The sequence below is a fragment of the Psammomys obesus genome, unplaced genomic scaffold (assembly GCF_907164565.1).
Source record: "Psammomys obesus unplaced genomic scaffold, mPsaObe1.curated_primary_1811, whole genome shotgun sequence".
Classification (NCBI taxonomy): domain Eukaryota; kingdom Metazoa; phylum Chordata; class Mammalia; order Rodentia; family Muridae; genus Psammomys; species Psammomys obesus.
The window spans coordinates 11,691,921-11,715,863 of NW_026596149.1; the positions used below are offsets into that span (position 1 = coordinate 11,691,921).

The 23,943-nt window shown below is 37.5% G+C and overlaps 1 protein-coding gene across 4 annotated transcripts in view; it reads left to right on the plus strand.

The window, feature by feature from the left end:
- The window catches only part of Upf2 (UPF2 regulator of nonsense mediated mRNA decay), a 127,707-nt gene that overhangs the window by 45,450 nt on the left and 58,314 nt on the right, over positions 1-23,943 (plus strand). For all 4 annotated transcript variants that reach the window (XM_055593826.1, XM_055593828.1, XM_055593829.1 and 1 more), the window contains exon 9: positions 17,371-17,479. In XM_055593826.1, the coding sequence (XP_055449801.1) occupies positions 17,371-17,479 (109 nt within the window). The remainder of the gene's footprint in view (positions 1-17,370; positions 17,480-23,943) is intronic.

Consider the following 23,943-nt stretch of genomic DNA (forward strand, 5'->3'; position numbering starts at 1 on the left):
TGACCCCTATACCTGATCTCTTGCCTATAGCATATTGTTTTCTAGAGTAACCCATTTTCTAGGTAGGACCTGTACTTATTCCTTTTTGTAAAGCAGTAGTGTCCTACTGTTTTTCAGCACATTTTGTCTGTTTATTAGCTGATTTTCTTTCGTTACTTATACTGGCTTTTGCTACTAGGAATAATGCTTTTTGGCTGTTTGTATAGGATTGGTGTAGACATCTGTTTTGGTTCTTGGATATATACCCAGGAGTAGAGTTGCTGAATCATACAGTAACTCCACATTTATTAGGTCATTTTGAGTAATTGCCATGCGTTTTCACAATGTCTGGGCTATCTTACATCCCACCTACAGTGTGTGAGAGACATAGTTTTCTCTTCTTAAGTTTTTAAAAGGTTACATTTATTTATTTGTTTGTTTAGCTAGTTTATTTTTTTATTGTGTATGCACTATACCCATGTCTAAATTACTGTGCTCATGTGGATGTCAGATGTGGGCCCTGGGGATGGAACTCAGCTTCACAGGCTTGGTGACAGTCTTCTTCTCAGTCACTGAGCCATCTCACCAGCTTCAGCCTTTTCTCTACATTTTCATCCACAGTTGTTACAATCAGTTTTTATGTTGCAGTCATCCTAGTGTCTGTGAAGTAGAACCTCATAGTGTGTATATTTTTAAATGCTCTGTTTATTTATTGTATTTTGCTGTGTTGACCATGCTAGGCTTGAGTTCATGGGGAGTCAAGAGATCTATTTTAGCCTTTTTTTTTTTTTTCTTTCCTTATTTTTTAAGTGTTAAGAACACAGATGCAGAACACCATAGTGGAAATCATTGTGGTTTTGGTGGTGGTATATTGCCTAATGTCTAGTGATACTTTTTTTTTTTCATAAGCTTATTGGTCATTTGTTCACCTTTGGAACAATGTCATTTCAACATACACACACTTGTACTTTTGTCTTTTTGTTTTGGTTTGTTTTTTGAGGCATGGCCTTTGTAGCCCAGGTTGTTATTCCTAGGTAGCCAAGAATGATCTTGACCTCTTACCTGGTTTTAAACAGAACCAGGGATTAAACCTTGGGCTTCATGCATGCTAGATCAAACTATGTATCTATGTATATCTATCTATCCTTTTATTCATCTTTTTTAAATGATGTTCAGAATACCTTCTCATCAGATGCCCAGTTTGCATATTTGGAGTGGTTTTGTTGTTGTTATTGTGTTCTTGAGTTGACTTTGTATTTTTGTGGTGTAATATTCAGGGAAAAAAAAGTTTAATATAGTCCTTTTTTTTTTTTTTTTTTTTTTTTTTTACAATTCTTAAAGGTGTGAGCTGAAACAGGATTTTAACTTTTGTCCGTCATATCGTGGTAAAAGTGTCTCTAAAGCTGTTGCTGTGTCTCTTAGCTTATGAGTTTGAAAGACTCATCAGAAACAAAGCCTGCAAAATTTCTTAGACTTTTACATGCCATTTTATAGGTAATTTGTAATAGCCATACCACATTCAGATAGAAAATTAAAATTTTTATATGAAATATTTAATCTTTAAATATACATATGTATCTACCACCCACATCAAGTTATGCAGTATTTTTATCATCCTGAAGGCCATTCACCCAAGCTAGATTTTGAGTTTAAAGCGAGAATCAGGGAAAGTACTTTAAAAATCTTTTTTCTTATTTTAATTACTGCTCTCCATAGAGTTTATTAGCCAATTGCTGAGAGGTAGATGTGCAGACTCTCCTTAGAGTGATGTAAACACAACACTTACATGTACACCTCATTCTTAAGTAGGTGTTTTTGTTTAAGACAGGGTCTTTCTGTAACCTCAGCTATCTTGGAACTCACTGGTAGACCAGGCTGGCCTTGAACTCATAGAGATCCACCTATGTCTTCCTATGAGTGTTGGAATTAAGTCCAGCTGGTTTTTTATTTTTATTTTTATTTTTTTTTGTGACACTTTCAAATTGAGTTTTCTTCCTCGCTAATCTTAAAGCCGAAAGAAGCGAAGATACTTGTTTTTATTTTGCTTTTCCCTGTAGCTCTGTTAGCATGTTAAACCACTTGGTGGCATTGTTTCTTTAGCATGTCAGAAGTATAAAAATGAACAGGTTACTCGGTTGTGGGTTCTCAGAAAACGACTTCAGTCTTTATTATATTTTGTTATTTTGGAGTCATATCTACTTCAGTATTATTTCTGATTGTGTGTGTACACTGCATATGTGCATATGTCCCAATCAGGCCATAGTACATATGAGAAGGAAAAGGACAGAGTCTAAGAGTTGTCCCTCCTTCTACTTTCTGGGCCCTTGGCATCTAACTCAAGTTGTCAGACTTGGTGGCAAGTGCCTTTTTCTAGTATGCCATCTTGTCAGCCCCTATTGTAATTTTTGTTTTGGTGGTTTTTTTTTTTTTTTGTTTTTTTTTTTATTGCTTTGTAGTATTGAGAATCATATTTCTTACTCATGCTTAAAAAAATTTCTCTACAACTCTGAACTCCCCTAATTTTTTTTTAAGTCTTTTTTTTTATTTTATTTTTTTCTTATCAGTTACATTTTATTAACTCTGTATCCCAGCCGTGTCCCGATCCCTCATTCCCTCCCAGTCCCTCCCTTCCCTCCCTCATTTCCACCGTGCCCCTTGCCAAGTCCACTGATAGGGGGGACCTCCTCCCCATTCATCTGATCCTGTTTTATCAGGTATCTTCAGGACTGGCTGCAAAGCTCTCCTCTGTGGCCTAACAGGACTGCTCCTCCCTTGGAGGGTGGGGAGGCCAAAGAGCCAGTCATTGAGTTCCTGTTAGAAATAGTCCTTGTTCCCCTCACTATGGGAAACCAATTGGTTACTGAGCTACCACAGGCTACATCTGAGCAGAGGTTCTAGGTTACATTCATACATGGTCCTTGGTTGCATGTCAGTCTCAGAAAAGACCCTGTGCCCAGATATCTTTGGTCCTTGTGGAGCTCCTATCCTTTCCTCATCAGACTAACTCCCCTTCTTTCTTATGATTCCCTGTACTCTGCCAAAGGTTTGGTCATGAGTCTTTGCTTTGAAAACACTGCTAGTTAGAGTCTTTCAAATGCGCTCAGTAGACTCCTGTCAATGTTCAATGCGCATCCCATCTGTCTTTCAAAACGAGGATTGATACTCTTACCCCATGTCCGCTCTCTTGATTATCTTTTTTAGGTGTATAGATTTCATTATGTTTATCATATCTTATAGGTCTATATAAGTGAGTATATACCGTGTTTGTCTTTCTCCTTCTGGGATATTTCACTCAGGATGATCTTTTCTAGATCCCACCATTTGCCTGCAAATTTCATGATTTCCTTCTTTTTGATTGCTGAGTAGTATTCCATTGTGTAAAAATACCACAATTTCTGTACCCATTCCTCCGTTGATGGACATCTGGGTTGTTTCCAGGTTCTGGCTATTACAAATAATGCTGCTATAAACATGGTTGAGCAAATATCCCTTTTGTGTACTTGAGCAAACTTTGGGTATATACCTAGCAGTGGTATAGCTGGGTCTTGAGGAAGCACTATTCCCAATTGTCTTAGAAAGTGCCAGATAGATTTCCAGAGTGGTTGTACCAGTTTATATTCCCACCAGCAGTGGAGGAGGGTTCCCCTTTCTCCACAACCTCTCCAGCATGTGTTGTCCCGTCCCTTGAGTTTTTCATCTTGGCCATTCTGATGGGTGTAAGGTGATATCTCAGGGTCATTTTGATTTGCATTTCCCTGATGGCTAATGAGGATGAGCATTTCTTTAAGTGTTTCTCTGCCATTTGATATTCCTCTGTCGAGAATTCTCTGTTTAGCTCTGTTCCACATTTTTTAATTGGATTACTTGGTTTGCTGCTTTTCAGCTTCTTTAGTTCTTTGTATATACTCGATATTAGTCCTCTGTCAGATAAAGGGTTAGTGAAGATTCTTTCCCAATCTGTAGGCAGGCGTTTTGTTTTGATGACAGTGTCCTTTGCTTTACAGAAGCTTTTCAGTTTCATGAGATCCCATTTATTGATTGTTGCTCTTAGAGCCTGTGCTGTTGGTGTTCTGTTCAGGAAGTTGTCTCCTGTGCCAATGAGTTCTAGGCTGTTCCCCACTTTTTCTTCTAACAGATTTAGAGTATCTGGTTTTATGTTGAGGTCTTTGATCTACTTGGACTTTAGTTTTGTGCAGGGTGATAAGTATAGATCTGTTTTCATTTTTCTGCATGTGGACATCCAGTTGGACCAGCACCATTTGTTGAAGATGCTGTCTTTTTTCCATTGAATGGTTTTGGCTTCTTTGTCAAAAATCGAGTATTCATAGGTGTGTGGGTTTATTTCTGGGTCTTCTATGCGGTTCCATTGATCCTCCTTTCTGTTTTTATGCCAATACCATGCAGTTTTTATTACTATTGCTCTGTAGTACAACTTGAGATCGGGGATAGAGATACCTCCAGATGATCTGTTGTTGTACAGGATTGTTTTGGAGATTCTGGGTTTTTTGTTTCTCCATATGAAGCTGAGAATCTTTTTTTCAAGGTCTGTAAAGAATTGAGTTGGTATTTTGATGGGAATTGCATTGAATCTGTAGATTGCTTTTGGCAGGATGGCCATTTTCACAATGTTAATCCTACCAATCCATGAGCACGGGAGATCTTTCCATCTTCTGAGATCTTCTTCAATTTCTTTCTTCAGAGACTTGAAGTTTTTCTCAAACAGGTCTTTCACTTGCTTGGTTAGTGTCACCCCAAGGTACTTTATGTGGTTAGTGGCTATTGTGAAGAGTGTTGTTTCCCTAATTTCTTTCTCGTCCATTTTGTCTTTGGTATACAGGAGGGCTTCTGATTTTTTTGAGTTGATTTTGTATCCTGCCACTTTGCTGAAGGTGTTTATCAACTGGAGGAGTTCTCTGGTTGAATTCTTGGGGTCGCTCATATATACTATCATATCATCTGCGAATAGTGACCTCTTTGACCTCTTCCTTTCCGATTTGTATCCCCTTGATCTCCTTTAGTTGTCTTATTGCTTTGGCTAGGACTTCAAGTACTATGTTGAAGAGGTAGGGAGAGAGTGGGCAGCCTTGTCTTGTCCCTGATTTCAGTGGGATTGATTTAAGTTTCTCTCCATTGAGTTTGATGTTGGCTATAGGCTTGCTGTATATTGCCTTTACTATGTTTAGATATGTGCCTTGTATTCCTGATCTCTCCAAGACTTTAAACATGAATGGGTGTTGGACTTTGTCAAATGCTTTTTCAGCATCTAAGAAGACGATCATGTGGTTTTTCTCCTTCAGTTTGTTTATGTGGTGGATTACCTTGATGGATTTCCGTATGTTGAACCACCCTTGCATGCCTGGGATGAAGCCTACTTGGTCGTGGTGGATGATATCTTTGATGTGTTCTTGGATTCGATTTGCAAGTATTTTATTGAGTATTTTTGCGTCAATGTTCATTAAGAGAGATAGGTTTGAAGTTCTCTTTTTTTGTTGGGTCTTTGTGTGGTTTAGGTATCAAGGTGACTGTTGCTTCATAGAATGAGTTTGGTAATGTACCTTCTGTTTCTATTTTGTGGAATAGTTTGAGGAGAATTAGTGTGAGCACTTCTTTGAAGGTCTGGTAGAATTCTGCGCTGAAACCATCTGGCCCAGGGCTTTTTTTGGAGGGGAGACTGTGAATGACTGCTTCAATTTCCTTGGGGGATATAGGGCTATTCAGTCTTTCTACCTGATTTTGACTTAATGTTGGAAGATGGAATCTATCAAGAAAATTGTCCATTTCATTTAGATTTTCAAATTTTGTGGCATATAGGCTTTTGTATTATGACCTAATGATTGTTTGAATTTCCTCTGTGTCTGTAGTTATGTCACCCTTTTCATCTCTGATTTTGTTGATTTGGATAGATTCTCTCTGCTTTTTAGTTAGTTTGGCTAAGGGTTTGTCTATCTTGTTGATTTTCTCAAAGAACCAGCTTTTTGTTTCATTGATTTTTTTGAATAGTTTTATTTGTTTCTAATTGATTGATTTCAGCCCTGAGTTTGATTATTTCCAGCCTTCTGCTCCTCTTGGGTGTATCTGCTTCTTTTTTTTCTAGGGTTTTCAGTTGGGCCATTAAGTTGTTTGTATGTGATGTTACGAATTTCTTCTTGCAGGCACTTAGTGCTATAAATTTTCCCCTGAGCACAGCTTTCAGTGTGTCCCATAAATTTGGGTATGTTGTGCCTTCTTTTTCATTGAATTCTAGGAAGTCTTTAATTTCTTTCTTTATTTCTTCCTTAACCCAACTGTCATTGAGTAACAGGTTGTTCAGTTTCCATGTGCGTGTAGGCTGTTTGTTATTTCTGTTGTTGTTGAGGTCCAGCTTAAGTCCATGGTGGTCAGATAGAATACAAGGGATTATTTCAATCCTTTTGTATCTGTTGAGGCTTTCTTTATGACCAACTATATGGTCTATTTTGGAGAAGGTTCCATGCGGTGCTGAAAAGAAGGTATACTCTTTTGAGTTTGGATGAAAATATCTGTAGACGTCTATTAGGTCCATTTGATTTAGGGTCTCTGTAAGTGTTTTTATTTCCCTATTTGCTTTCTGTCTAGTTGATCTGTCCCTTGGTGAGAGTGGAGTGTTGAAGTCTCCCACTATTAGGGTTTTAGGATCAATGTGTGATTTAAGCTTTAATATTGTTTCATTTACGAATGTAGGTGCTCTTGTATTTGGGGCATAGGTATTCAAAATTGTGATGTCCTCTTGGTGGATTTTTCCTTTGATGAGAATATAGTGGCCCTCCTTATCTTTTTTGATTAACTTGGGTTGAAAGTCTATTTTATTAGATATTAGGATAGCTACTCTCGCATGTTTTCTGGAACCATTTGCTTGAAAGACATTTTTCTAGCCCTTTACTCTGAGGTAGTGTTTATCTTTGTTGCATAGGTGTGTTTCTTGGATGCAACAGAATGATGGATCCTGTTTCCGCAACCATTCTGTTAGTCTGTGTCTTTTAATTGGGGAGTTGAGTCCGTTGATGTTGATAGAAACTAGTGACCAACAATTGTTACTTACTTTAGATGTGGTGTTGGTGGTGTCACTGAGTTTCATTGCTTGTCTTCTTTTTTTTTTTTTTTTTTTTTGTGTGTGTGTGTGTAGTTATCTATTTCCTCTGTTTCCTTCGATGTAGTTGTTTTCTTTGGTTTGGAGTTTCCCTTCTAGTAACTTCTGTAGAGCTGGGTTGCTATGTAGATATTGTTTAAATTTGGTTTTGTCTTGGAATATCTTGAATTCTCCGTCTATGTTGATTGAAAGTTTTGCTGGGTATAGTAGTCTGGGTTGGAATCTGTGGTCCCTTAAGGACTGTATGATTTCTGTCCAGGCCCTTCTGGCTTTCATAGTTTCTGTTGAGAAATCTGGTGTGATTCTGATAGGTCTACCTTCATATGTTTCTTGGCCTTTTTCCCTTGCTGCTTTTAGAATTTTTTCTTTGTTTTGTAGGTTCAGTGTTTTGACTATGATGTGACGTGAAGAATTTCTTTTCTGGTCTAGTCTACTTGGTGTTCTGTAGGCCTCTTGTATGTTTATGGCCATCTCCTTCTTTAAATTGGGAAAGTTTTCTTCTATAATTTTCTTGAAAATATTTTCCGGACCTTTGAGCCTGATGTCTTCTTTTTCTTCTACTCCTATTATTCTTAGGTTTTGTCTTTTCATGGTGTCCTTGATTTATTGGATGTTTTGTGTTTGGAACTTTTCTGATTTTATTTTTTCTTTGAGAGACGTGTCAATTTCCGCAAGTGTATCTTTGGCTCCTGAGATTCTTTCTTCCATCTCTTGTATTCTGTTGGTGATGCTTACCTTTGTAGTGCCTGATCTTTTCTCTATGTTCTCCAGCTCCTGGTTTTTCTCTATTTGTGTTTTCTTTATTGATTCTAATTCTGTTTTCATGTCTTGCACCATTTCCTTCATCTGTTTGAATGTGGACTCCTGCTTTTCAATGATAGCTTCTATTTTTTTGTTCATTTCCTCTCTATGTATCATTAATTGTGCCTCTACTTCTTTGGGTATAATTGCCTGTATTTCTATGAGAGCTTTGTTTATTTCTTCTTTATTTGCCTTCATTTGTGTGGACATTTCTTTGAGAGCTTTGTGCATTTCTTCTCTGTTTGCCTCAATTTTCGTGGTCATTTCTCTGAGAGCACGATTTGTTTCCTCTTGGTTAATCTTGATTTCTTTGGTTATTTCTCTGAGGGCTTTGTTCATTTCATCTCTATGGGCCTCTAATAGCTGGAGAAACATAGTTTTGAGGTCGTTTTCTTGTATATCTAGTGAATTGAAGTGTCCATTGTTTTGTGGGGTTGCTGGTGAGGTCATTATGTCCTGATTTTTGTTGGGAGTGTTCTTACGTCTGCCTCTAGCCATCTGGTTATTTATAATCCTCACTGGTTGTTCCTCGAGGTTGTAGTTTGGGCTATGATCCTCTCTTTCTGTTTTCTGGAAGATGAGAGAGGTTCACTGCTTTGGGAGTGTGCACTGTGTTTTCAGATTTGCCTAAGCAAAGAATCTGACACTGGCGCTATTTGCGTGCGCTTTTAGCGGGCACAGTGTGCATGCGCGGATTCTCTGACTATTGCAGTGGTCTGCAAGCCACTATTACGCAGTTCTGACTGAGATCCAGGGATTGTTTGCCTGGATTACTCTGGTGGACCCGCAAGGCAGAGGCTTCAATGTTGGGGTCGCTATCCCAAGAATCCCTCTGATGCCCACACTAGGGGTGTGGGTGGCAGGGATCTCGTCTGGTTGCTTCTGTGGAGAGGCCCTGGGTCTGGGGCAATCTCTCCCTAGAAGGCTCACTCACTCTCTTGCAGGACCAGTTGGAATGCACAGGGGTTCCCCTTGCTCACTACTCTCTGTTTTGGTCCTGCTGCAGAATTGCACGGGTAGGCTAACAGTCAGCTCTGTGACACTGTGGCCGCAGGACTCGGTGTCCACCTTTCCTGTGTGCTGCCTCTTTGTCCTTTCCCTCTGCCAGGAGGGGTTATGTTGACTGGTCCCTGGGTGGCTGGGGAAAGAGTTAGGGTGAGTGTACTCAATCCCAGATCCCGGGCCCAGATCTCTCTGCCAGAAGCAGCCTAGCGGTAGAATCTATGTTTGCTGGTCCCAAGAGAGTACCAGGTAGGGTAGAGTGTCCTCAGATCCAGAGCTTGGGTATCTCTGCTAGGGGCCTCTGGGTGAGCTGGAGAGAGGGTGCTGTGTCCTTGGCAGGCTGCCTCTCTGTCCTTCCCCTCTGACCTTCTCCTCTGCTAGGGCAAGCTTATGGAGGTGCTCTCAGGGGAATGCCAGCAGGGGTTGGGGCTTCTCAGTCGGATCCTGAGCCCTGAGCTGGCAGCGTTTCTCTGTTGGGGGGAGGGGGGTCGCTGGTGATAGAACTTGCTGTTAGACCTTATTTCGCTGGACCCAGGATAATCTCAGGACGTGTAGAATGCCCACAGTCCCAGATCCCGAGCTGTAGTTTGTTTGCTAGGAGTGGCCGGCAGCACTGGAGTTCCGGCACTGTGAAGCGCTGTGCGCCTCTTTATCCTTCTGCTCCGCTGCGGCAGGGTGATGGCGGCGTTTGGGGGAGTGCCCGAAAGGATTGGGTTTTCTCAGCCCCGATCTCGGGTTGGGGTACAGACAATGTGGTCTGTGGCAGATTCTGCTGGACACCTTCTGCCTCCTCCGAAGAGGGAGTAGGGATTTTGAGCTGGGCGCACAGCTGCAATCCGTGCGCGGCGCGGGAGCTCAATTGTGATGGCGGCAGGTACCCGTGGTCGGAGAGACCTTCCAGGGAAAGACTGGGTGACCCGTGAGCAGTCTGGCAACTTTCCTTCCCTGTGGGTTTTTTTTTTTTTTTTTTGCGACTGGGACTCCCCGCCTTAGGTCCCCGTGTGCCCACCAATCAGCCTGGGAAATTGATCGGAACAAGCAGGCTTGTGGCACCAGCCGGGAGACCCAAAGCCCGCGTTAGCCGGGTTCTCTTCCGGGTTCTGGCTGGGCAGCCGAGAGTGGACCCGACCGATCCCCACGCCGTGGGAGGCTCCCCTCACCTGGGAAACACGATGGATCGCTGTTGTTTTAGGGCCCAGAGTTCAGTCTCCTGGTCGCTGCACGGAGTGTATTGTCCCGGTGCCGCTATCTTGGCCCCCCTTCCCTAATTTTTAAATTGAGCTTCATATTAAATTTTTTCCAAGGCAGTTTTACAGAGGCGATAAAGTTAATAGCTTTTTAAAAAGTTGTGGGTTTGGGGTTTTTTTTTTTGTTTGTTTGTTTTTTTGTTTTTTTTGCTTTTTTTCATTTTTTTTTTTAAAGAAAAAAAGAGGTAGGCTGAAGCAGAAGGTTTGTGAATACAAAGCTAGCCAGGTATACAGAGGTAGCAAGCTTAAGGCCACCTACATAGAAGGGCTTTGCCTTTAAGTGAAGAAAGAAGGGGTAGAGGGACACTTATTTTAGAAAGCTAACTCTCTAAAATGCCTGGAAGACTTTTTCCTCAGGAACTAGCACGTATAAGTTCTTGATGGTTGTATTTCTTGAGCTTAGTGACTGAATGATGATCATTAAATGCAAGTATAATATATATATATATATATGTATGTATATATATATGTATGCAAGTTTATGATTCTTGGAAGTACAGCTGAAGTGTTATTGTTTTTAAGTTGTTCACTATTAACTGTTGGTTAAAAAAATAGTTATTGGGGTTGGAGATTTAGCTCAGTGGTAAAATGCTTGTTTAGCAAGCACAAGGCCCTAGGTTCGGTCCACAGCTCTGGAAAAAAAAAAAAAAAGACAAAATAAAAACAAGTTAAAAAAAATAATTATCACTGTCAGAAGATAATAGAATTCAGCGTTGGGGCTGAAAAGATGTCTCAGAGGTCAAGAGCGCTGGCTGCTCTTCCAGAGGTTCTGAGTTCAATTCTCAGCAACTATATGGTACCTCACACCATTTTAAATGATATCTGAAACCTTCTTCTGGTGCCCAAGCACACATGCAGACAGAATGCTGTATACACAATAAATAAATCTTTAAAAAATAATTCATCTTTAAAAAGAAGGATCTAAGTTATTTCCCAAACTCAAGTAAGATGAACTATGTAGCTTACTAGATGAACTGTCTCGCCTTTAGATTTTATCTGTACTGTATTATAATGCAGAAACTTACCCTTTGCCAGGCCTAGTGGTATAATGCTACAATCCCAGCTATTCCAGAGATTGAATGAAGCAAAAGAATCATAAGTTATATTTTCATAACTTTAAAATGATTGATGCTACATTTTGCGTTTTAACCCATTTAGGATGGTATGTATTCTTAGGAAAGATAAAAAGATAAAGCATTTTTAAGTGTTCTGTATTGTCCCAAGAGTGATTTATGATAGCCATGCTTTCTGTTTTGAATGAATGAGTTTAATAAACAAAAATAAAAGAATAACTAGCAGGTGATAGATTTATAGAAACAGCAGATAAGTAGCAGATGTCATCAAATCAGGCAGGGACAACTGGAGTAGCCTCACTGAGAGAGCAAACAAAGGCAACATCATCGTATTGGGGCTTACAAATGCCCAGCAGAATTCCTAGAAAAGCCCATCAGAGGCAGTCAGTTCCTGATCATGAGTCTCAGACGGAGCAGTTATCCCCCTTAGGTAAGACTTCTAAAAAAAAACCACCAGATAATGTCATCACATTGGGTATTTAGAAACACCCACAAAATGGACTGGAGAAACTGGCAGTCAGTTGGAGTTTCAGATTAAATTTTTTCTTCTGGGATAAATTTCCCATTGCTCAATTTACAGCTGCTTGTTCCCACTACAGAATTTTTTTGTTTTTGTTTTAAATAGGATCTTGCTGTGTGTACTCAGAGGTCCGCTGCCTTTTAAGTGTCTGAGATCTACCTGTCTCTGCCTCCTAAGTGCTTCGATTAAAGACCTTTGCCACCACCACTCCTGGCCCACTACAGGCATTTTTTTATATTATGTGATAAATAATGTTAACCTCAATTGGAAATAAAGTTTGTTTTAGTTTTTCTCAGTGTACAATGTTTTAAATGTCCATGGCTGCCTGGTGTATTTCCTCTCCCTATTATAGAGGCAAGAGGGGCAGCCGGCCTCAAGACAAAGTCTTGGAGGATACCTGAAGTAAAACTGCTTGAGTGTGCGATATGAGTCTGCTTTCAGTAAGCTTAAATAGCACATGGCATTTTACCAATATACTGTACAATACAGTGAGCCACAACTGGCAGTGAGCAGGTATTTAACTTACTACCTTATTCACAGTGTAAGGAATTTTATTTTGTAAAGTAATGAATGGACACAGAACTGAAGATTCAAGAGAGTAAAATTTAGTATGTGCTATTTATTTTATAGGAATAGAGTACTCTGAGAAAATGGAGTAATGCACTGCTCCATGAAACAAAAAATAGGATTACTAATTACCTGAACAGTTTGAAAGGCAAACTGTTCTTGAATCCTTAAGCCATTTTGGAGATCTGCAATACAGCCAAAAATACTTACTTGTGTGATTAGTCTATCAATCTATGGTCTGGACAGATAACACAGATTGCTCGCTTTAAGATGGATAAATATAAGCCCTTTTGTTTGGACCAGGAAAAAGCCTCCAAGTAGATTCAGCTAATTGGAGAAAGAGGAAAATATACATACACTGATGGCTATTATTGGTTGTCAGCTTGACTCCATCTGGAATTAACTAAGACTGAAATGGCTTGGCACTCCTATGAAGGATTTTTTTTTTCTTAATTAAATCATTTGATGTCAGAAGACCCACTCTAATCTGTATCTTTGAGGTTGGAAGATAACACCTTTAATGTAGATCTTTTGAGGTAGGAAGATATCTTTTTTTGTTTGTTTTTGTTTTGTTTTTCAAGATAGGGTTTCTCTGTGTAATAGCCCTGGCTGTCCTGGACTCACTTTGTAGACCAGGCTTGCCTCAAACTCACAGAGATCTACCTGCCTCTGCTTCCCAAGTGCTGGGGTTAAATGCTATACTCGGCCCAGAAAGATCCACTTTTAATCTAACATAAATTCAAGACTGATTCTTAGAAAATCCAGGTAGATAATGCAGGAAAAGAAACATTAAAGCCTTAAATATATGTGTGTATACACTTATACATTTTCTGATATCTAAATAAATATATATCAGAGTATGATGTGTTTGAAATATTTACAAGCCACTTGAGTGATAGAGAGATGGATCAGTGGGTAAAAGCTATTGCTGTGTAAGGATGAGGCCCTGAGTTTGAATCTTATAAAAGGGGAGGGGTGCTGCTACTTTTATATGGTGGGAGAATATACATCGTAGAGTACATGTTAACAGTGCACTAGAATATTAGTTTATAAAACACATGAGTACTAACTGTGTTCTAAGAACTCCCATGGGAAACCATCTCCATGATATTTAACATTTCACTGGGGGAAGGTGGCAAGAAAGATAAAAATAACAAACAAGTAAATTATATATGAAGTTGAAAAGTTCTTTTTGTTTTGTTTTTGATTAGTGTGTATGGGTGTTTTGCCTGCATGTATGTCTGTATACCACAGAGGCCAGAAGAGATCACCTGGGAATGAAGTTACAGATGGTTTTGAGCACACACCATGTGTGTGCTGAAAATTAAACTCAGGTCCCCCAGAAGAGCATCCAGTGCTGTTAAGCATGGTGCTATCTCTCCAGCCCCTTGTTTTTGTTTTGAGACAGAGTCTCATTATGTGGTCTTGTCTGGCCTGGAGCTTCAAATTCATGGTCAGCCTTTCTGCCTCTTGTCTCTCAAGTACTAGGATTATGGACATATGCCACCACACTTGACTGTTAAAATCCATTTTAAAAATGGTTAAAGTATAAAGAGGTGAGGGAATCTGCAGAGAGAATGGCAGATTTGCAGATTCACTGGGATATTCAGAGTGGATTTCATTGAAGTGACTTGGATGTAATGAAGAAATAGAATATGAGTGTTGGGGAAAGTATGTTTTTCTCAAAAGGAAGGAGAAATGCCAAGGTTTTGAGTGAGAAAGATGAATGCCAGCAAACAGAGAACAGAAGAGTTGTCAGATTGTCTCTGAGGTTATCACAGAAGTACTGTTTGCAATGCCTTAACCAGGCCCTTCTAACTTGTAGCTTATTGCTCTATTGTTCTGCAGCTCAGTTCTTGAATCTCTGATCTGTGCTTGTGACATCAGGAAAGCAGATGATCCACAGAATTGGTTTAAATTCCCATATTTGAATTTATCAGTTAGGCTTATTTGTGTGTATGAGTAATTTTTTGGCCATGTATGTTTTTTGCACCATGAGTGTCTGGTGCCCTTAAAAGTCAGAAGTGAGTGTTGGATTCCCTGAAGCCAGAGTTACAGATGATTATGAGCCCAAACTCTTGTCCTCTGGAAGAGCAGCCAGAGCTCTCAAGCACTAAGCCATCAGTAGTGGAAGTTTTGGTTTCTTTAAAAACCTGTTATGTAAACAGGTGTTTGTTTTAATCCCAAGTGTGGGATATGGAGCTGCTTTTAGTTTGTCCACAGCTGATAATTGCCTTGTGTGGTTTGAAGAGGGGTGCGGTCTTTGCCAGCTGCAGTTATTTTAATATTTTAGGACTCTGAAAAGTAGAGAGACCAGAGCCAAGAGAGGCTCAAAGGAGGAGGCTGCTTGCTCATTCTGCTGCTGCATTTGCTGTTTGCTAGACTTATAGATGACTTGGTATTGCCCCGAAGAACCCAACCCTAACAAGCCAGAAGTAGCTAAAGAGAACTCTGACTCCACTCCCCATTAACCTTCTTTTTCTCTTACCTAGTGTTGGGGGGTTGGAAAGTATTAGGAGGGATAAGGGGTGGAGAGTGATATAGAGGCATTAAGAAAGCAACAAAGTAGATAAAAAGCACAGAAACAGCCATCTCTCCAGCACCCCTGACAATTGGTTATTAATTGAAAAAGACCATTTGCTGGTAGAATGAGTAGAAAAATTTAAAAACCTCGTATTTTGAGTATATAAAACAAAAGAACCTAGTATTTTAAAGAGAGTTTATAATTTGCAGGTTAGTATAAACCCAACTGTTAATACAAGAAAATTAAGAGTTTTTGTTTCAGGTTTAGAAAAATACTGTATTATTTCATGTATATGTATATATGTCTGAGTGAGTGAGAGAGAGAGAGAGAGAGAGAGAGTGTGTGTGTGTGTGTGTGTGTGTGTGTGTGTGTGTAATGCTTGTATGCGTGAGCCATCAAAGTCAGAAGAGGGAGTTAGATCCTTTGGAACTGGAGTAACAGGTGATTGTGTTGGTGCTGAGAACCAAACCTGGTTTTTTGCAAGAACAGTAAGCACTCTTTAACCACAGAGCCATCTCTCCCATTCTCCAGGATTTTGTTTTTCTTTTTAGCAACACCCAGGAAATCTTAAGGAATATTTTCAGGCATTCTTAGTTTTATAATATCAATATTTTCAGGCATTCTTAGTTTTAAAATATCAGTATTTTAAGGTACTCTTAGTTTTATAATATCAAGGAGTGATGTGTCCCACACCATGTTTATTTCGTATGTCAGATGCTTAATTTTTGATAGGGAAACCTTTAAAATAATTTAAATAAATACCTAAAGTTTGATGGTAAATGTTTGGGTTCAAAACACTTTCAAATCTTTTTAAATATGATTTTTAAAATTTAAGATATGATGCCACAGTCTTATATCTGTCTTGTTATTTCTGAAGTGGTACCTATAGTAGCCATCTCATAGAGAGATTATTATTTATTATGAACAAGTTGAATAACCTATGTATATGCATATTAGGATTATAACTAGCCCTACCACATTAGTTTATTTTAATTTTTGAGTTTTTTTTTTAATTTAAATTATACTCATTTAAGTGTGCCACAATGTATGTGAATGTGAGAGAACAGTTTCGGGAACCTGGTTCTTCCGCTACATGGGTTATGTGGGTAGAATTCTCTCTGGCCTTCAAGTTTTGTTTAGAATATAGTGTTTTTGTTAAAAAAAAAAATCTAACTTAAGAACAGGCAGTCTTCTTCTTTTTTCTTTTTATTATTATCATTTATTATAATTTATTCAATTTGTATCCTGGCTGTGGCCCCCTCCATTGTTTCCTCCCAATGCCACCCTCCCTCCCACAATCCTCTTTTTATAATGTAGAAATTCTAATGTTAAGAGGCAGCCTATCACTCATGAAAAGGTTTTATTTAAAGATAAAATGTTAAAACACAAATGTTTTAAAGGAAGTTATAGGAATCAAAGGGAAAAAAAACCCAAATTTTTAGGAATTTAGTCATGAATTTACTTTTCCTTCCGTTAACTCCATATCTCCAGTCTTCCACCCTTTGTCTAAGGGTCAATCTAATTCTAACTCCAAATTAATTTGTAGCTTGCTATGACAGGTAGGCCTTTAATGATAATGACCTATTTTCCTCCATTAGCAGTAATACAGGGATATATCTGGGGATAGTTAACAACTGTGGGATTTTTGTTTATGATCTACGAGCTTCCAGCTGTCATAGTTCCAGCTTCTGTGCACAGTCTTTACTTCCTCTTTCTCTGCACTGCTGGTTCTACTGCGGCCAAGCATGGCTGCTTTTGTTCTCTTAATGGTTCTCATCTCCAGCCTGTGTGATATTCTGAGTGTTGGATAGATGAGTAATCAAGTTGTGTAAGATAAAAGCTGTGATAGGAATGGAAAATAAATTGTAGTTTGTGTGTTGATTCCAGTTAGCAGTGGCTGCCTGGATTATTGGATTAAATAAGCAGGATTCTGGAGCTGCATCCACATTTGCTGGGAAAGAGTGCTCTGTCAGTGGAATGAGGTGACAGTATGAATGCCACATACTGCCATTGGCTAGAGTAAGAGCTTATATTAGGGTCTGAATGGGTTTTGTGATGAACAAAGTTTGCTTGGGTCTTTTGATGTTAATATCTTATAGGTACTTTTCAGTTCTTGGTTACCTTCTTACTTTAGATACTGAGATTTCCAAATGACTTACTCCTGGATAAATAAAGGAAAGAGTTTGAAAGGATTCTAATTTGCAGTATTTAAGTTGCCTTTAGGCTTGTAAGTATTCTGTTATTGAGTAATTATATAATTAAAAATTTAAGCCATGTCAGAATGCATTTTCTTCACGTAGTATTTCATGTATCAAAATTACATACCTAGTCAAAGTACAGACTAGAAAATGTCAGGTTATTAATACACTTTTACAATGCTTATTGAATTTTCAGAAACTTCATAATGGCAATAAATTGGCATGTCTGAATGATTACTAGATTTTTTTAAAAAATCATTTATTATGTGAGTAAATCTGAGAAAGTTTAAGTTTTAAAATGAATTATTTCTGGTATGTCTTTCCTTTTACACATATCACATGTAACTTTTGCAGGTTGGATTTGCTACCATTTTATGCAAGATTGGTTGCTACATTGCATCCCTGCATGTCTGATGTAGCAGAGGATCTTTGTTCCATGCTGAGGGGGGATTTCAGATTTCATGTATGTATTTAAGCATTTACTTTGTAATATGTATATATTCTAATAAGCTGAGTGAGGATTCTTTGTTTGGGCATTCTAGGTTTGTTGATAAACATACTTTGAAATTGATAGTGGTGCAACAGTTGAGAATTTATGCAATTGTAAATTTTTAAAGTGTAGGTGTACTTGACAAAGCTTAAAGTTGATAATGCTGTTCCAGCTGGGAGAGGAGTGGTTGTTACGATCTTATCCTCCCATTATAGGTATTGTACTTTTATTTCTATAAATTAAAAACCATTCTCTTAAGATTAAGATACAGGCCTTGTTGTTGGTCCCAGAAAGAGAAATTAGCCACGAAGAAAGTTGGGTATGCTGCCTCATAGGTGTTGAGCTCCAAAAGTAGAAAGTGTAATAACTTTCATAAATTCTAAAACGTCAGTGAATTCTGCTGTTACCTGTGTTTTATTGATTCTTGCATTAAGAAATTTTATCTTGGATAGTGTTAAGTTCTTTAAACAACACTGTGGTTAATACCATGTCTTTTGCCAGGTTGCTTCCCTTTTTCTTCCAGTTTGACAAAATGAACAGACTGTATTAGTTCTTCTTTCCTAGTTACCCAGTCACTTTATGGAAGTAATATGTCAGAACCTCAAATATAGGGTCGATGGATGGGTGATAGCTAGTGACTGAAAGTGGACATTGATAGACTTTGAAATAACTTGATATTTAAGTGTTAAATTAGCCAGTGAAAAGTTCTGTTTATAGAACTTTACAGTAGGTTGTTTGGATTGCTAGTCAAACCTTTTTTTTCTTGTGTTCAGTAAACACTATTGTAACTCACTATTTTCAAGTCAATAATATTTCTGAGCAATCAAAGGAGAACAGATAATTCCTGAGGTCAGGAACCTCACAGTATAGCTCAAAAATAAGACATAAATGTAAAAGCAAGAGGAAAATAATACATTATAATTGTACACTTGCAAAATGACTTATTGAGGAGTGAGAGCTTTGAGTTTAGAGCAAGAAAGTCTTGTGAGGAACAGAATAGCCTCTAATTACTTCTTGTAATAGGTATTTGTTACTATCTTTGTGATTAAGATTTTCCTGGGCATGTTTTACTTAAGTGTGGTTTAGATTATCATAGGCATTAATGAGTCAGGTAAGCTTTTAGAGAACTTGGGAAACACAGCTCATTAAAGCTAAACAGTTTTGTTTTGTTATAAAACTTTGTGAGGGTAATTGTGCTCTATGAATGTCATAGTGGAGTAGGAGTATATATCCCATAAAGAACACACTTTGATAAATGCTGCTATTTCAGGAATACATACAGCAGAAGTCAATATTCTTGGTGATACAGTTGATCCCCTGTACCAGTGAGGAGCTGTCACACCAGTGAGCACTATGAAGGTGCTATATCAATTATATGCATCGATTTCTCAACCAAACCCCAAATTAAGCAAAACACAAATTGTTGGACTAAGTATGATTAGTGCATTTGGTGAAAAACTTAAAATTAAGAGCATTCTATACATTCATACTTCTCTTACCCTGAAAATTGAAACGGAAGTTAAAGGAATTAGCATAATTTGTACTGCTGCAATCTTTGGGACCCACTGTTCTCAGAAAAGAAGTTAGTTGAGGTAATTGATTACTTTCCATCTCTCCAGGATCTCTGCTACTTAACTTCCTAATCTGCAAACTTTCTTTTCTAATTTATTTCTTTTAGGCTTTAAATGTGTTTAAGGTACAACTATTATCAAATGGAAACAAAGTAACAGCTACAAACCCCACATGTGTCAGTGTGGTTAACACAATATACCCTAGAACACTCATCTTTCATTTCCTCCTTGAGACAGGGACTCATGTATCCCAGGCTAGCCTCTAGTTCACAGTGTAGTGGGGGTGACCTTGAATTCAGGGGGAGGACCTTAAACTGGTATTATAGGCATGTGCCACCACATCCGGTCCCCCCCCCCGTCCCGGAATTTTTTATTATTATTTTTTTTTTAGGATATAATTTTTTCCCTAAAATCCTCATAGCAATATCTTTAATAGAGACCGTAGTGTTTGCATGTTTATTCATTAGTTTATGTCCTTGTAGATTCTAAATCACTAGACTGCTGATTTTTTAGAAGGAATCCCTCTGGCTCCATTGTGCTAACGTTGTGACTTGGGTTAGTTACTCAGGTGCTGAACAGGTCTGTTTAATGAGAATACTTTTGCTCTCTGAAGCAGTATGTGTCATAAGAATGAAATGAGATAATCCATAAATAGTACAGTACCTAACATAAATATCATCATAATAGTTCTTCCTCTTATACTACCTGTTCTCCTGAATTTTACTTATGTTTAATATCTTTAATCTTTTTTAAAGCTGGGTTTATATCCTTAGTCTTTGTTTGTCCTGCTTTTTTGTTTGTTAGAGACAGTATTTCATGTAGCTCAGGCCATCTTCAAATTCATAATTTTAGCAGAGGCTGGCTTGGAATTGTTCCTCTTTATTCCACCTTCTAAGTGCTGGGATTATAAGTGTGTACTGCCACACCTCACTTAATTCTGCTTCTTGAGTGGGAATACAGTTGATGCTGTTTTCCCAACAGCTTCAAGTCACCAAATGTATAAAGTCTCTTTTTAGAGCCTCTCTCTCCAGTGCATAGATAGTTCTTTTGTCCTTTTAGAAACCCAATTGTATCCACAAAAGACTCATTATTTTCTTCTAAAAACATCTTTATATTTTACTTCATTGAATGCGCATCTATATTTTCACCATGAATTCAGTATATTTTTATTCAGCTGTGAAGGTCCTCTCATATTCAGTATCTAGTGTTCACCAAATTCTTTTTGTCACAACATTCTGAAACACTCCAATTCTAGATACTTCCCATCATACCCACTGCCACTGTCTTTCATAATCCACAGCTTGAGTTATGACAATGGCTCTTTAACCAGGTTTCCCTGTCTCTGTCTTCTATCTAGGTCCAATATATTGCCACAATATGATCATATTTGCCCCCTTAAGAATCTCAGCTGAGAAGTAAAGCTGATAAAACTATATGTAGTCAAAGAAATTCTAGTTAAACAATGGATTTGCTAATTTGACAGATCAATAAAGCTAATAGAAGTGAGAAATCAGCATTCTTATATACTTCAATCAGGTAAGAATTTAGATAACACTTGGCAATGTTTCAAGCTTGTTAGAGACATTCATTCATTGAACAGCTCTGAGAAAAAAATTTAAAAAGCTTTGTTTACATCATGAACTGTACTAGGAAAAACTGATTATCTCAAAGTGCAGTACTAGGATTTTTTTGTTTGTTTGTTTTTTTAAGGGTCAGATAATCATGATTCCAAGGTGATACAAAGTCAACCAAAATAGTTTTTCATAAAATTTTGTCTTTAGCGAGGGCAACTGTGAGGCATATTTTTATTTCTAGTATTCTTTGTCTTCCAAACTTTGATCAGAGTCTGTTTCCTCAATGAAGGAGAGGGCAGCTTTTGTTTAAGGAAATTGTCCTCACTGACATTCTAAAAATGGTATTTCTACATTTTTTAGATTAAAATTCTTTATTGGTGTATTAGCTTTTCATAACTGATCAAAATATGCTACATAAACAACTTAAGAGAGGAAGTGTGTATTTTATTGATTGTTTTGGAGAGGTGAATCAGTAATTGCTTGACTCCATGTGTTTAGGGAGAGCATCATGATGGCTAGAATGTTATAGGGCCTTTTTCATGTTATAATGGAAATAGAAAATGAAGAAGAGAACAGGGACCAGGCATACCCAAGTGATCTACCTCTTCCTCCTAGTGCCTGCTTCCTAAAGTTTCCCACAATGTTCAACACATAAGCTTCTAGAAACATTTATAGTTAAACTAAAGCAACTGGTCAAAGTAAATGGAATACAAATATATTTATGTATTATATTTGTATTTTATATATGAGTAATTTTAAACTTAAACTTGTAATTATAAAATATTTTATGTACAATATAGAACATGAAAAAGTAAATGAAAATTATTAGGCAAAGTGTGTGAGTAAAAGTTTCAAATTTATCCTCAACCCTCGCTCTTTGTCCAGCAGATGGGCCATACACCTTTGAGATGAGTGTTCTACCAAATTAAGAAATTTACACATAAATTAAGGTATATTATAGGCTATAGGCTCAGAACATATTACAAGGTTAGCATGAAACGTATTTGTAGAAAAGTATGTTGAATTGTTTAGTGGATAAGGTTAATGTAAAGTCAAAAGAACAAATTATAGTGGGAAAAAGTGTCTTTTTGGACAAATATCAATTAGCCCTTCTAGAAGGACCAATAGTTTCTTATAGGGGAGTAGTAAATGATGGGCATAGAATAGTTTTAAAGATTTATGTGTGGACATATCTAAGATATTGTTTGGTAATTTACACTAATTTAGTAATTAATTTAGTTTCATGAATCTTCAAATACTGATTTGGAAGCAGCATTTTTGTTAAGAATAATTGGTAATGTAAGTAAAATCCTACAGTAGTCGCCACTGAACTAATGACATATAAACAAATGCATGTTGTTGATCTGCATTTGGTTTTGCAGAAGTATTGCTTCTTAATCTTTTGGTAAAGATCAAATGTAGTTTTGCATAAATTTTTGATATGTCTTTGATTATAAGTTTTGAAGAAATGATAGTGAAAAATATTGATGAGTTAGGAAAACTTAGTGGGGTCTTCTCCCCAAGTTACAGCCCATTGAAAGTGTTTTCAGCTTCTCTTTTGAACATCAGAATAGAGATAATTGGTCTTCATTTTTAAATTTTTATAGTTTTGAAGAGAAGGAAAAATAGAAAAAAATAGATCTGTTATAAAGAGGAGTAAAGCAGTGAGTACTAGGGCTGGGGAGGTGGCTCTGTGGTTAAGAGTACTGGCTCTTGCAAAGGACCTGAGTTTGGTGGCCAACCTCACACCCATATGGTGACTTATATCTGTAACTCTAGTTCCAAGGGATCCAACCTGCTTTTCTGGCCCTCACAAGCACTAGGCACAAACATGGTGTTCTTACGTATTTGCAGGTACTTACACATACACATAAAAAAGTGATTACCAGAAACTGGGAAAGAGTGAAGATGGGGGAAAATGCAGAGAGTACTACTAGGTATGTGGAATACACTTGGGTGACAAGAGTAACTCTTGATGTTATAGTAAGTTAACTATGATAGGTAACAAATTTCAAAGTAGCTAGTAAGGCTTGGTGGGAGCTCAGAGATAGAACATGCACTTGTTCTGCTCTGGCTGTAATTTCTAAAGTTTTCTGGAACGTTTGCTTAATATACTTTTATTGATACTTCAGGTTAGGTTTAGTAATAAATGACCTCCAAGTTTGTTCTGGGGTTTTAATAAACATAGTTTTATTTTAAAGTCATCACTAAAGACCCTGTAAGTAGTATCATACACCTGTAATCTTAGCACTCAAGGAGGCAGAGATAGAAAGATTGTTGCAAGTTTAAAGTTACCTGGTCTATGTAGGAAGCTTCAGGTTTGCCAAGGCTACATAGTAATACCCTTTCTCAATTCATCAGTGAAACAAGTAAAAATCACTAAAATTCTAAATACCTTTCTCTGTTTGCTGTAGAAAGTAGATACTTAAATCAACAAATTCCATTGAATGCTTAGCTGTCTGGTTTATAAAAGTTAAGTAAAATATGCTCATGAAGTATATGGCTACTCATGAGATTAGACTTTTTTTAAACTTGGAATCTCATCATATTGTGGATGAGAGAAGGAAATGGCAGTTGGGAAATTTGAATCTTGGTGTTCACCCTAGTCAAGTCATTTGACACTTGTGAGATGTTTCTCCCCTTGTCCCTTTCTCCTCTCCCTCACTTTCCTTTCCCCTACTGCACTAGAAAAGTAGCTGCTGTCATTTCTTTTCCTGAATGCTTTAATATGAATAAAAATAAGTGGGTAATATTCTGGAAAGAACACTGAATTAATTGGAGATGGTAGCATCTCATCATCATTGTTTATATAATTGATTTCTAGACTGTGATCTGAATTTCTTATGAAAATACAATCCTCCAATTAAATCTAATTACACTTATATCAGTGTGTTTGTATGATACTGTTTTAATAGAATTTTGCTACATTTGATTTTTTTTTAATATATGCATCAATGTAGAACTTAAACTTGCAAAGGATTTGAACTTTGACACATGATCATTTCTGATAATGAAAACAAGTGAATATATTGCATGTTTTATTGTAGTGAATTATACTAAATATGTACTACAGTTCATAATATAACAACATCTAAAAATATTTTCCCTTATATAAGATTTTTAGCATTTATATTTTTAAAGCAGCATTTCCTAAAGTGTGTTCTTAAAATACATATCTGATGTGCTAGTAACTGAGATTGGTTAATATTACGTTTTTTAAAAAGGCATAGATTACTGAATAAATTTGAGAAATACCGATTTAAATTAGTAAACCCGTCTGGGTTACTTTGAG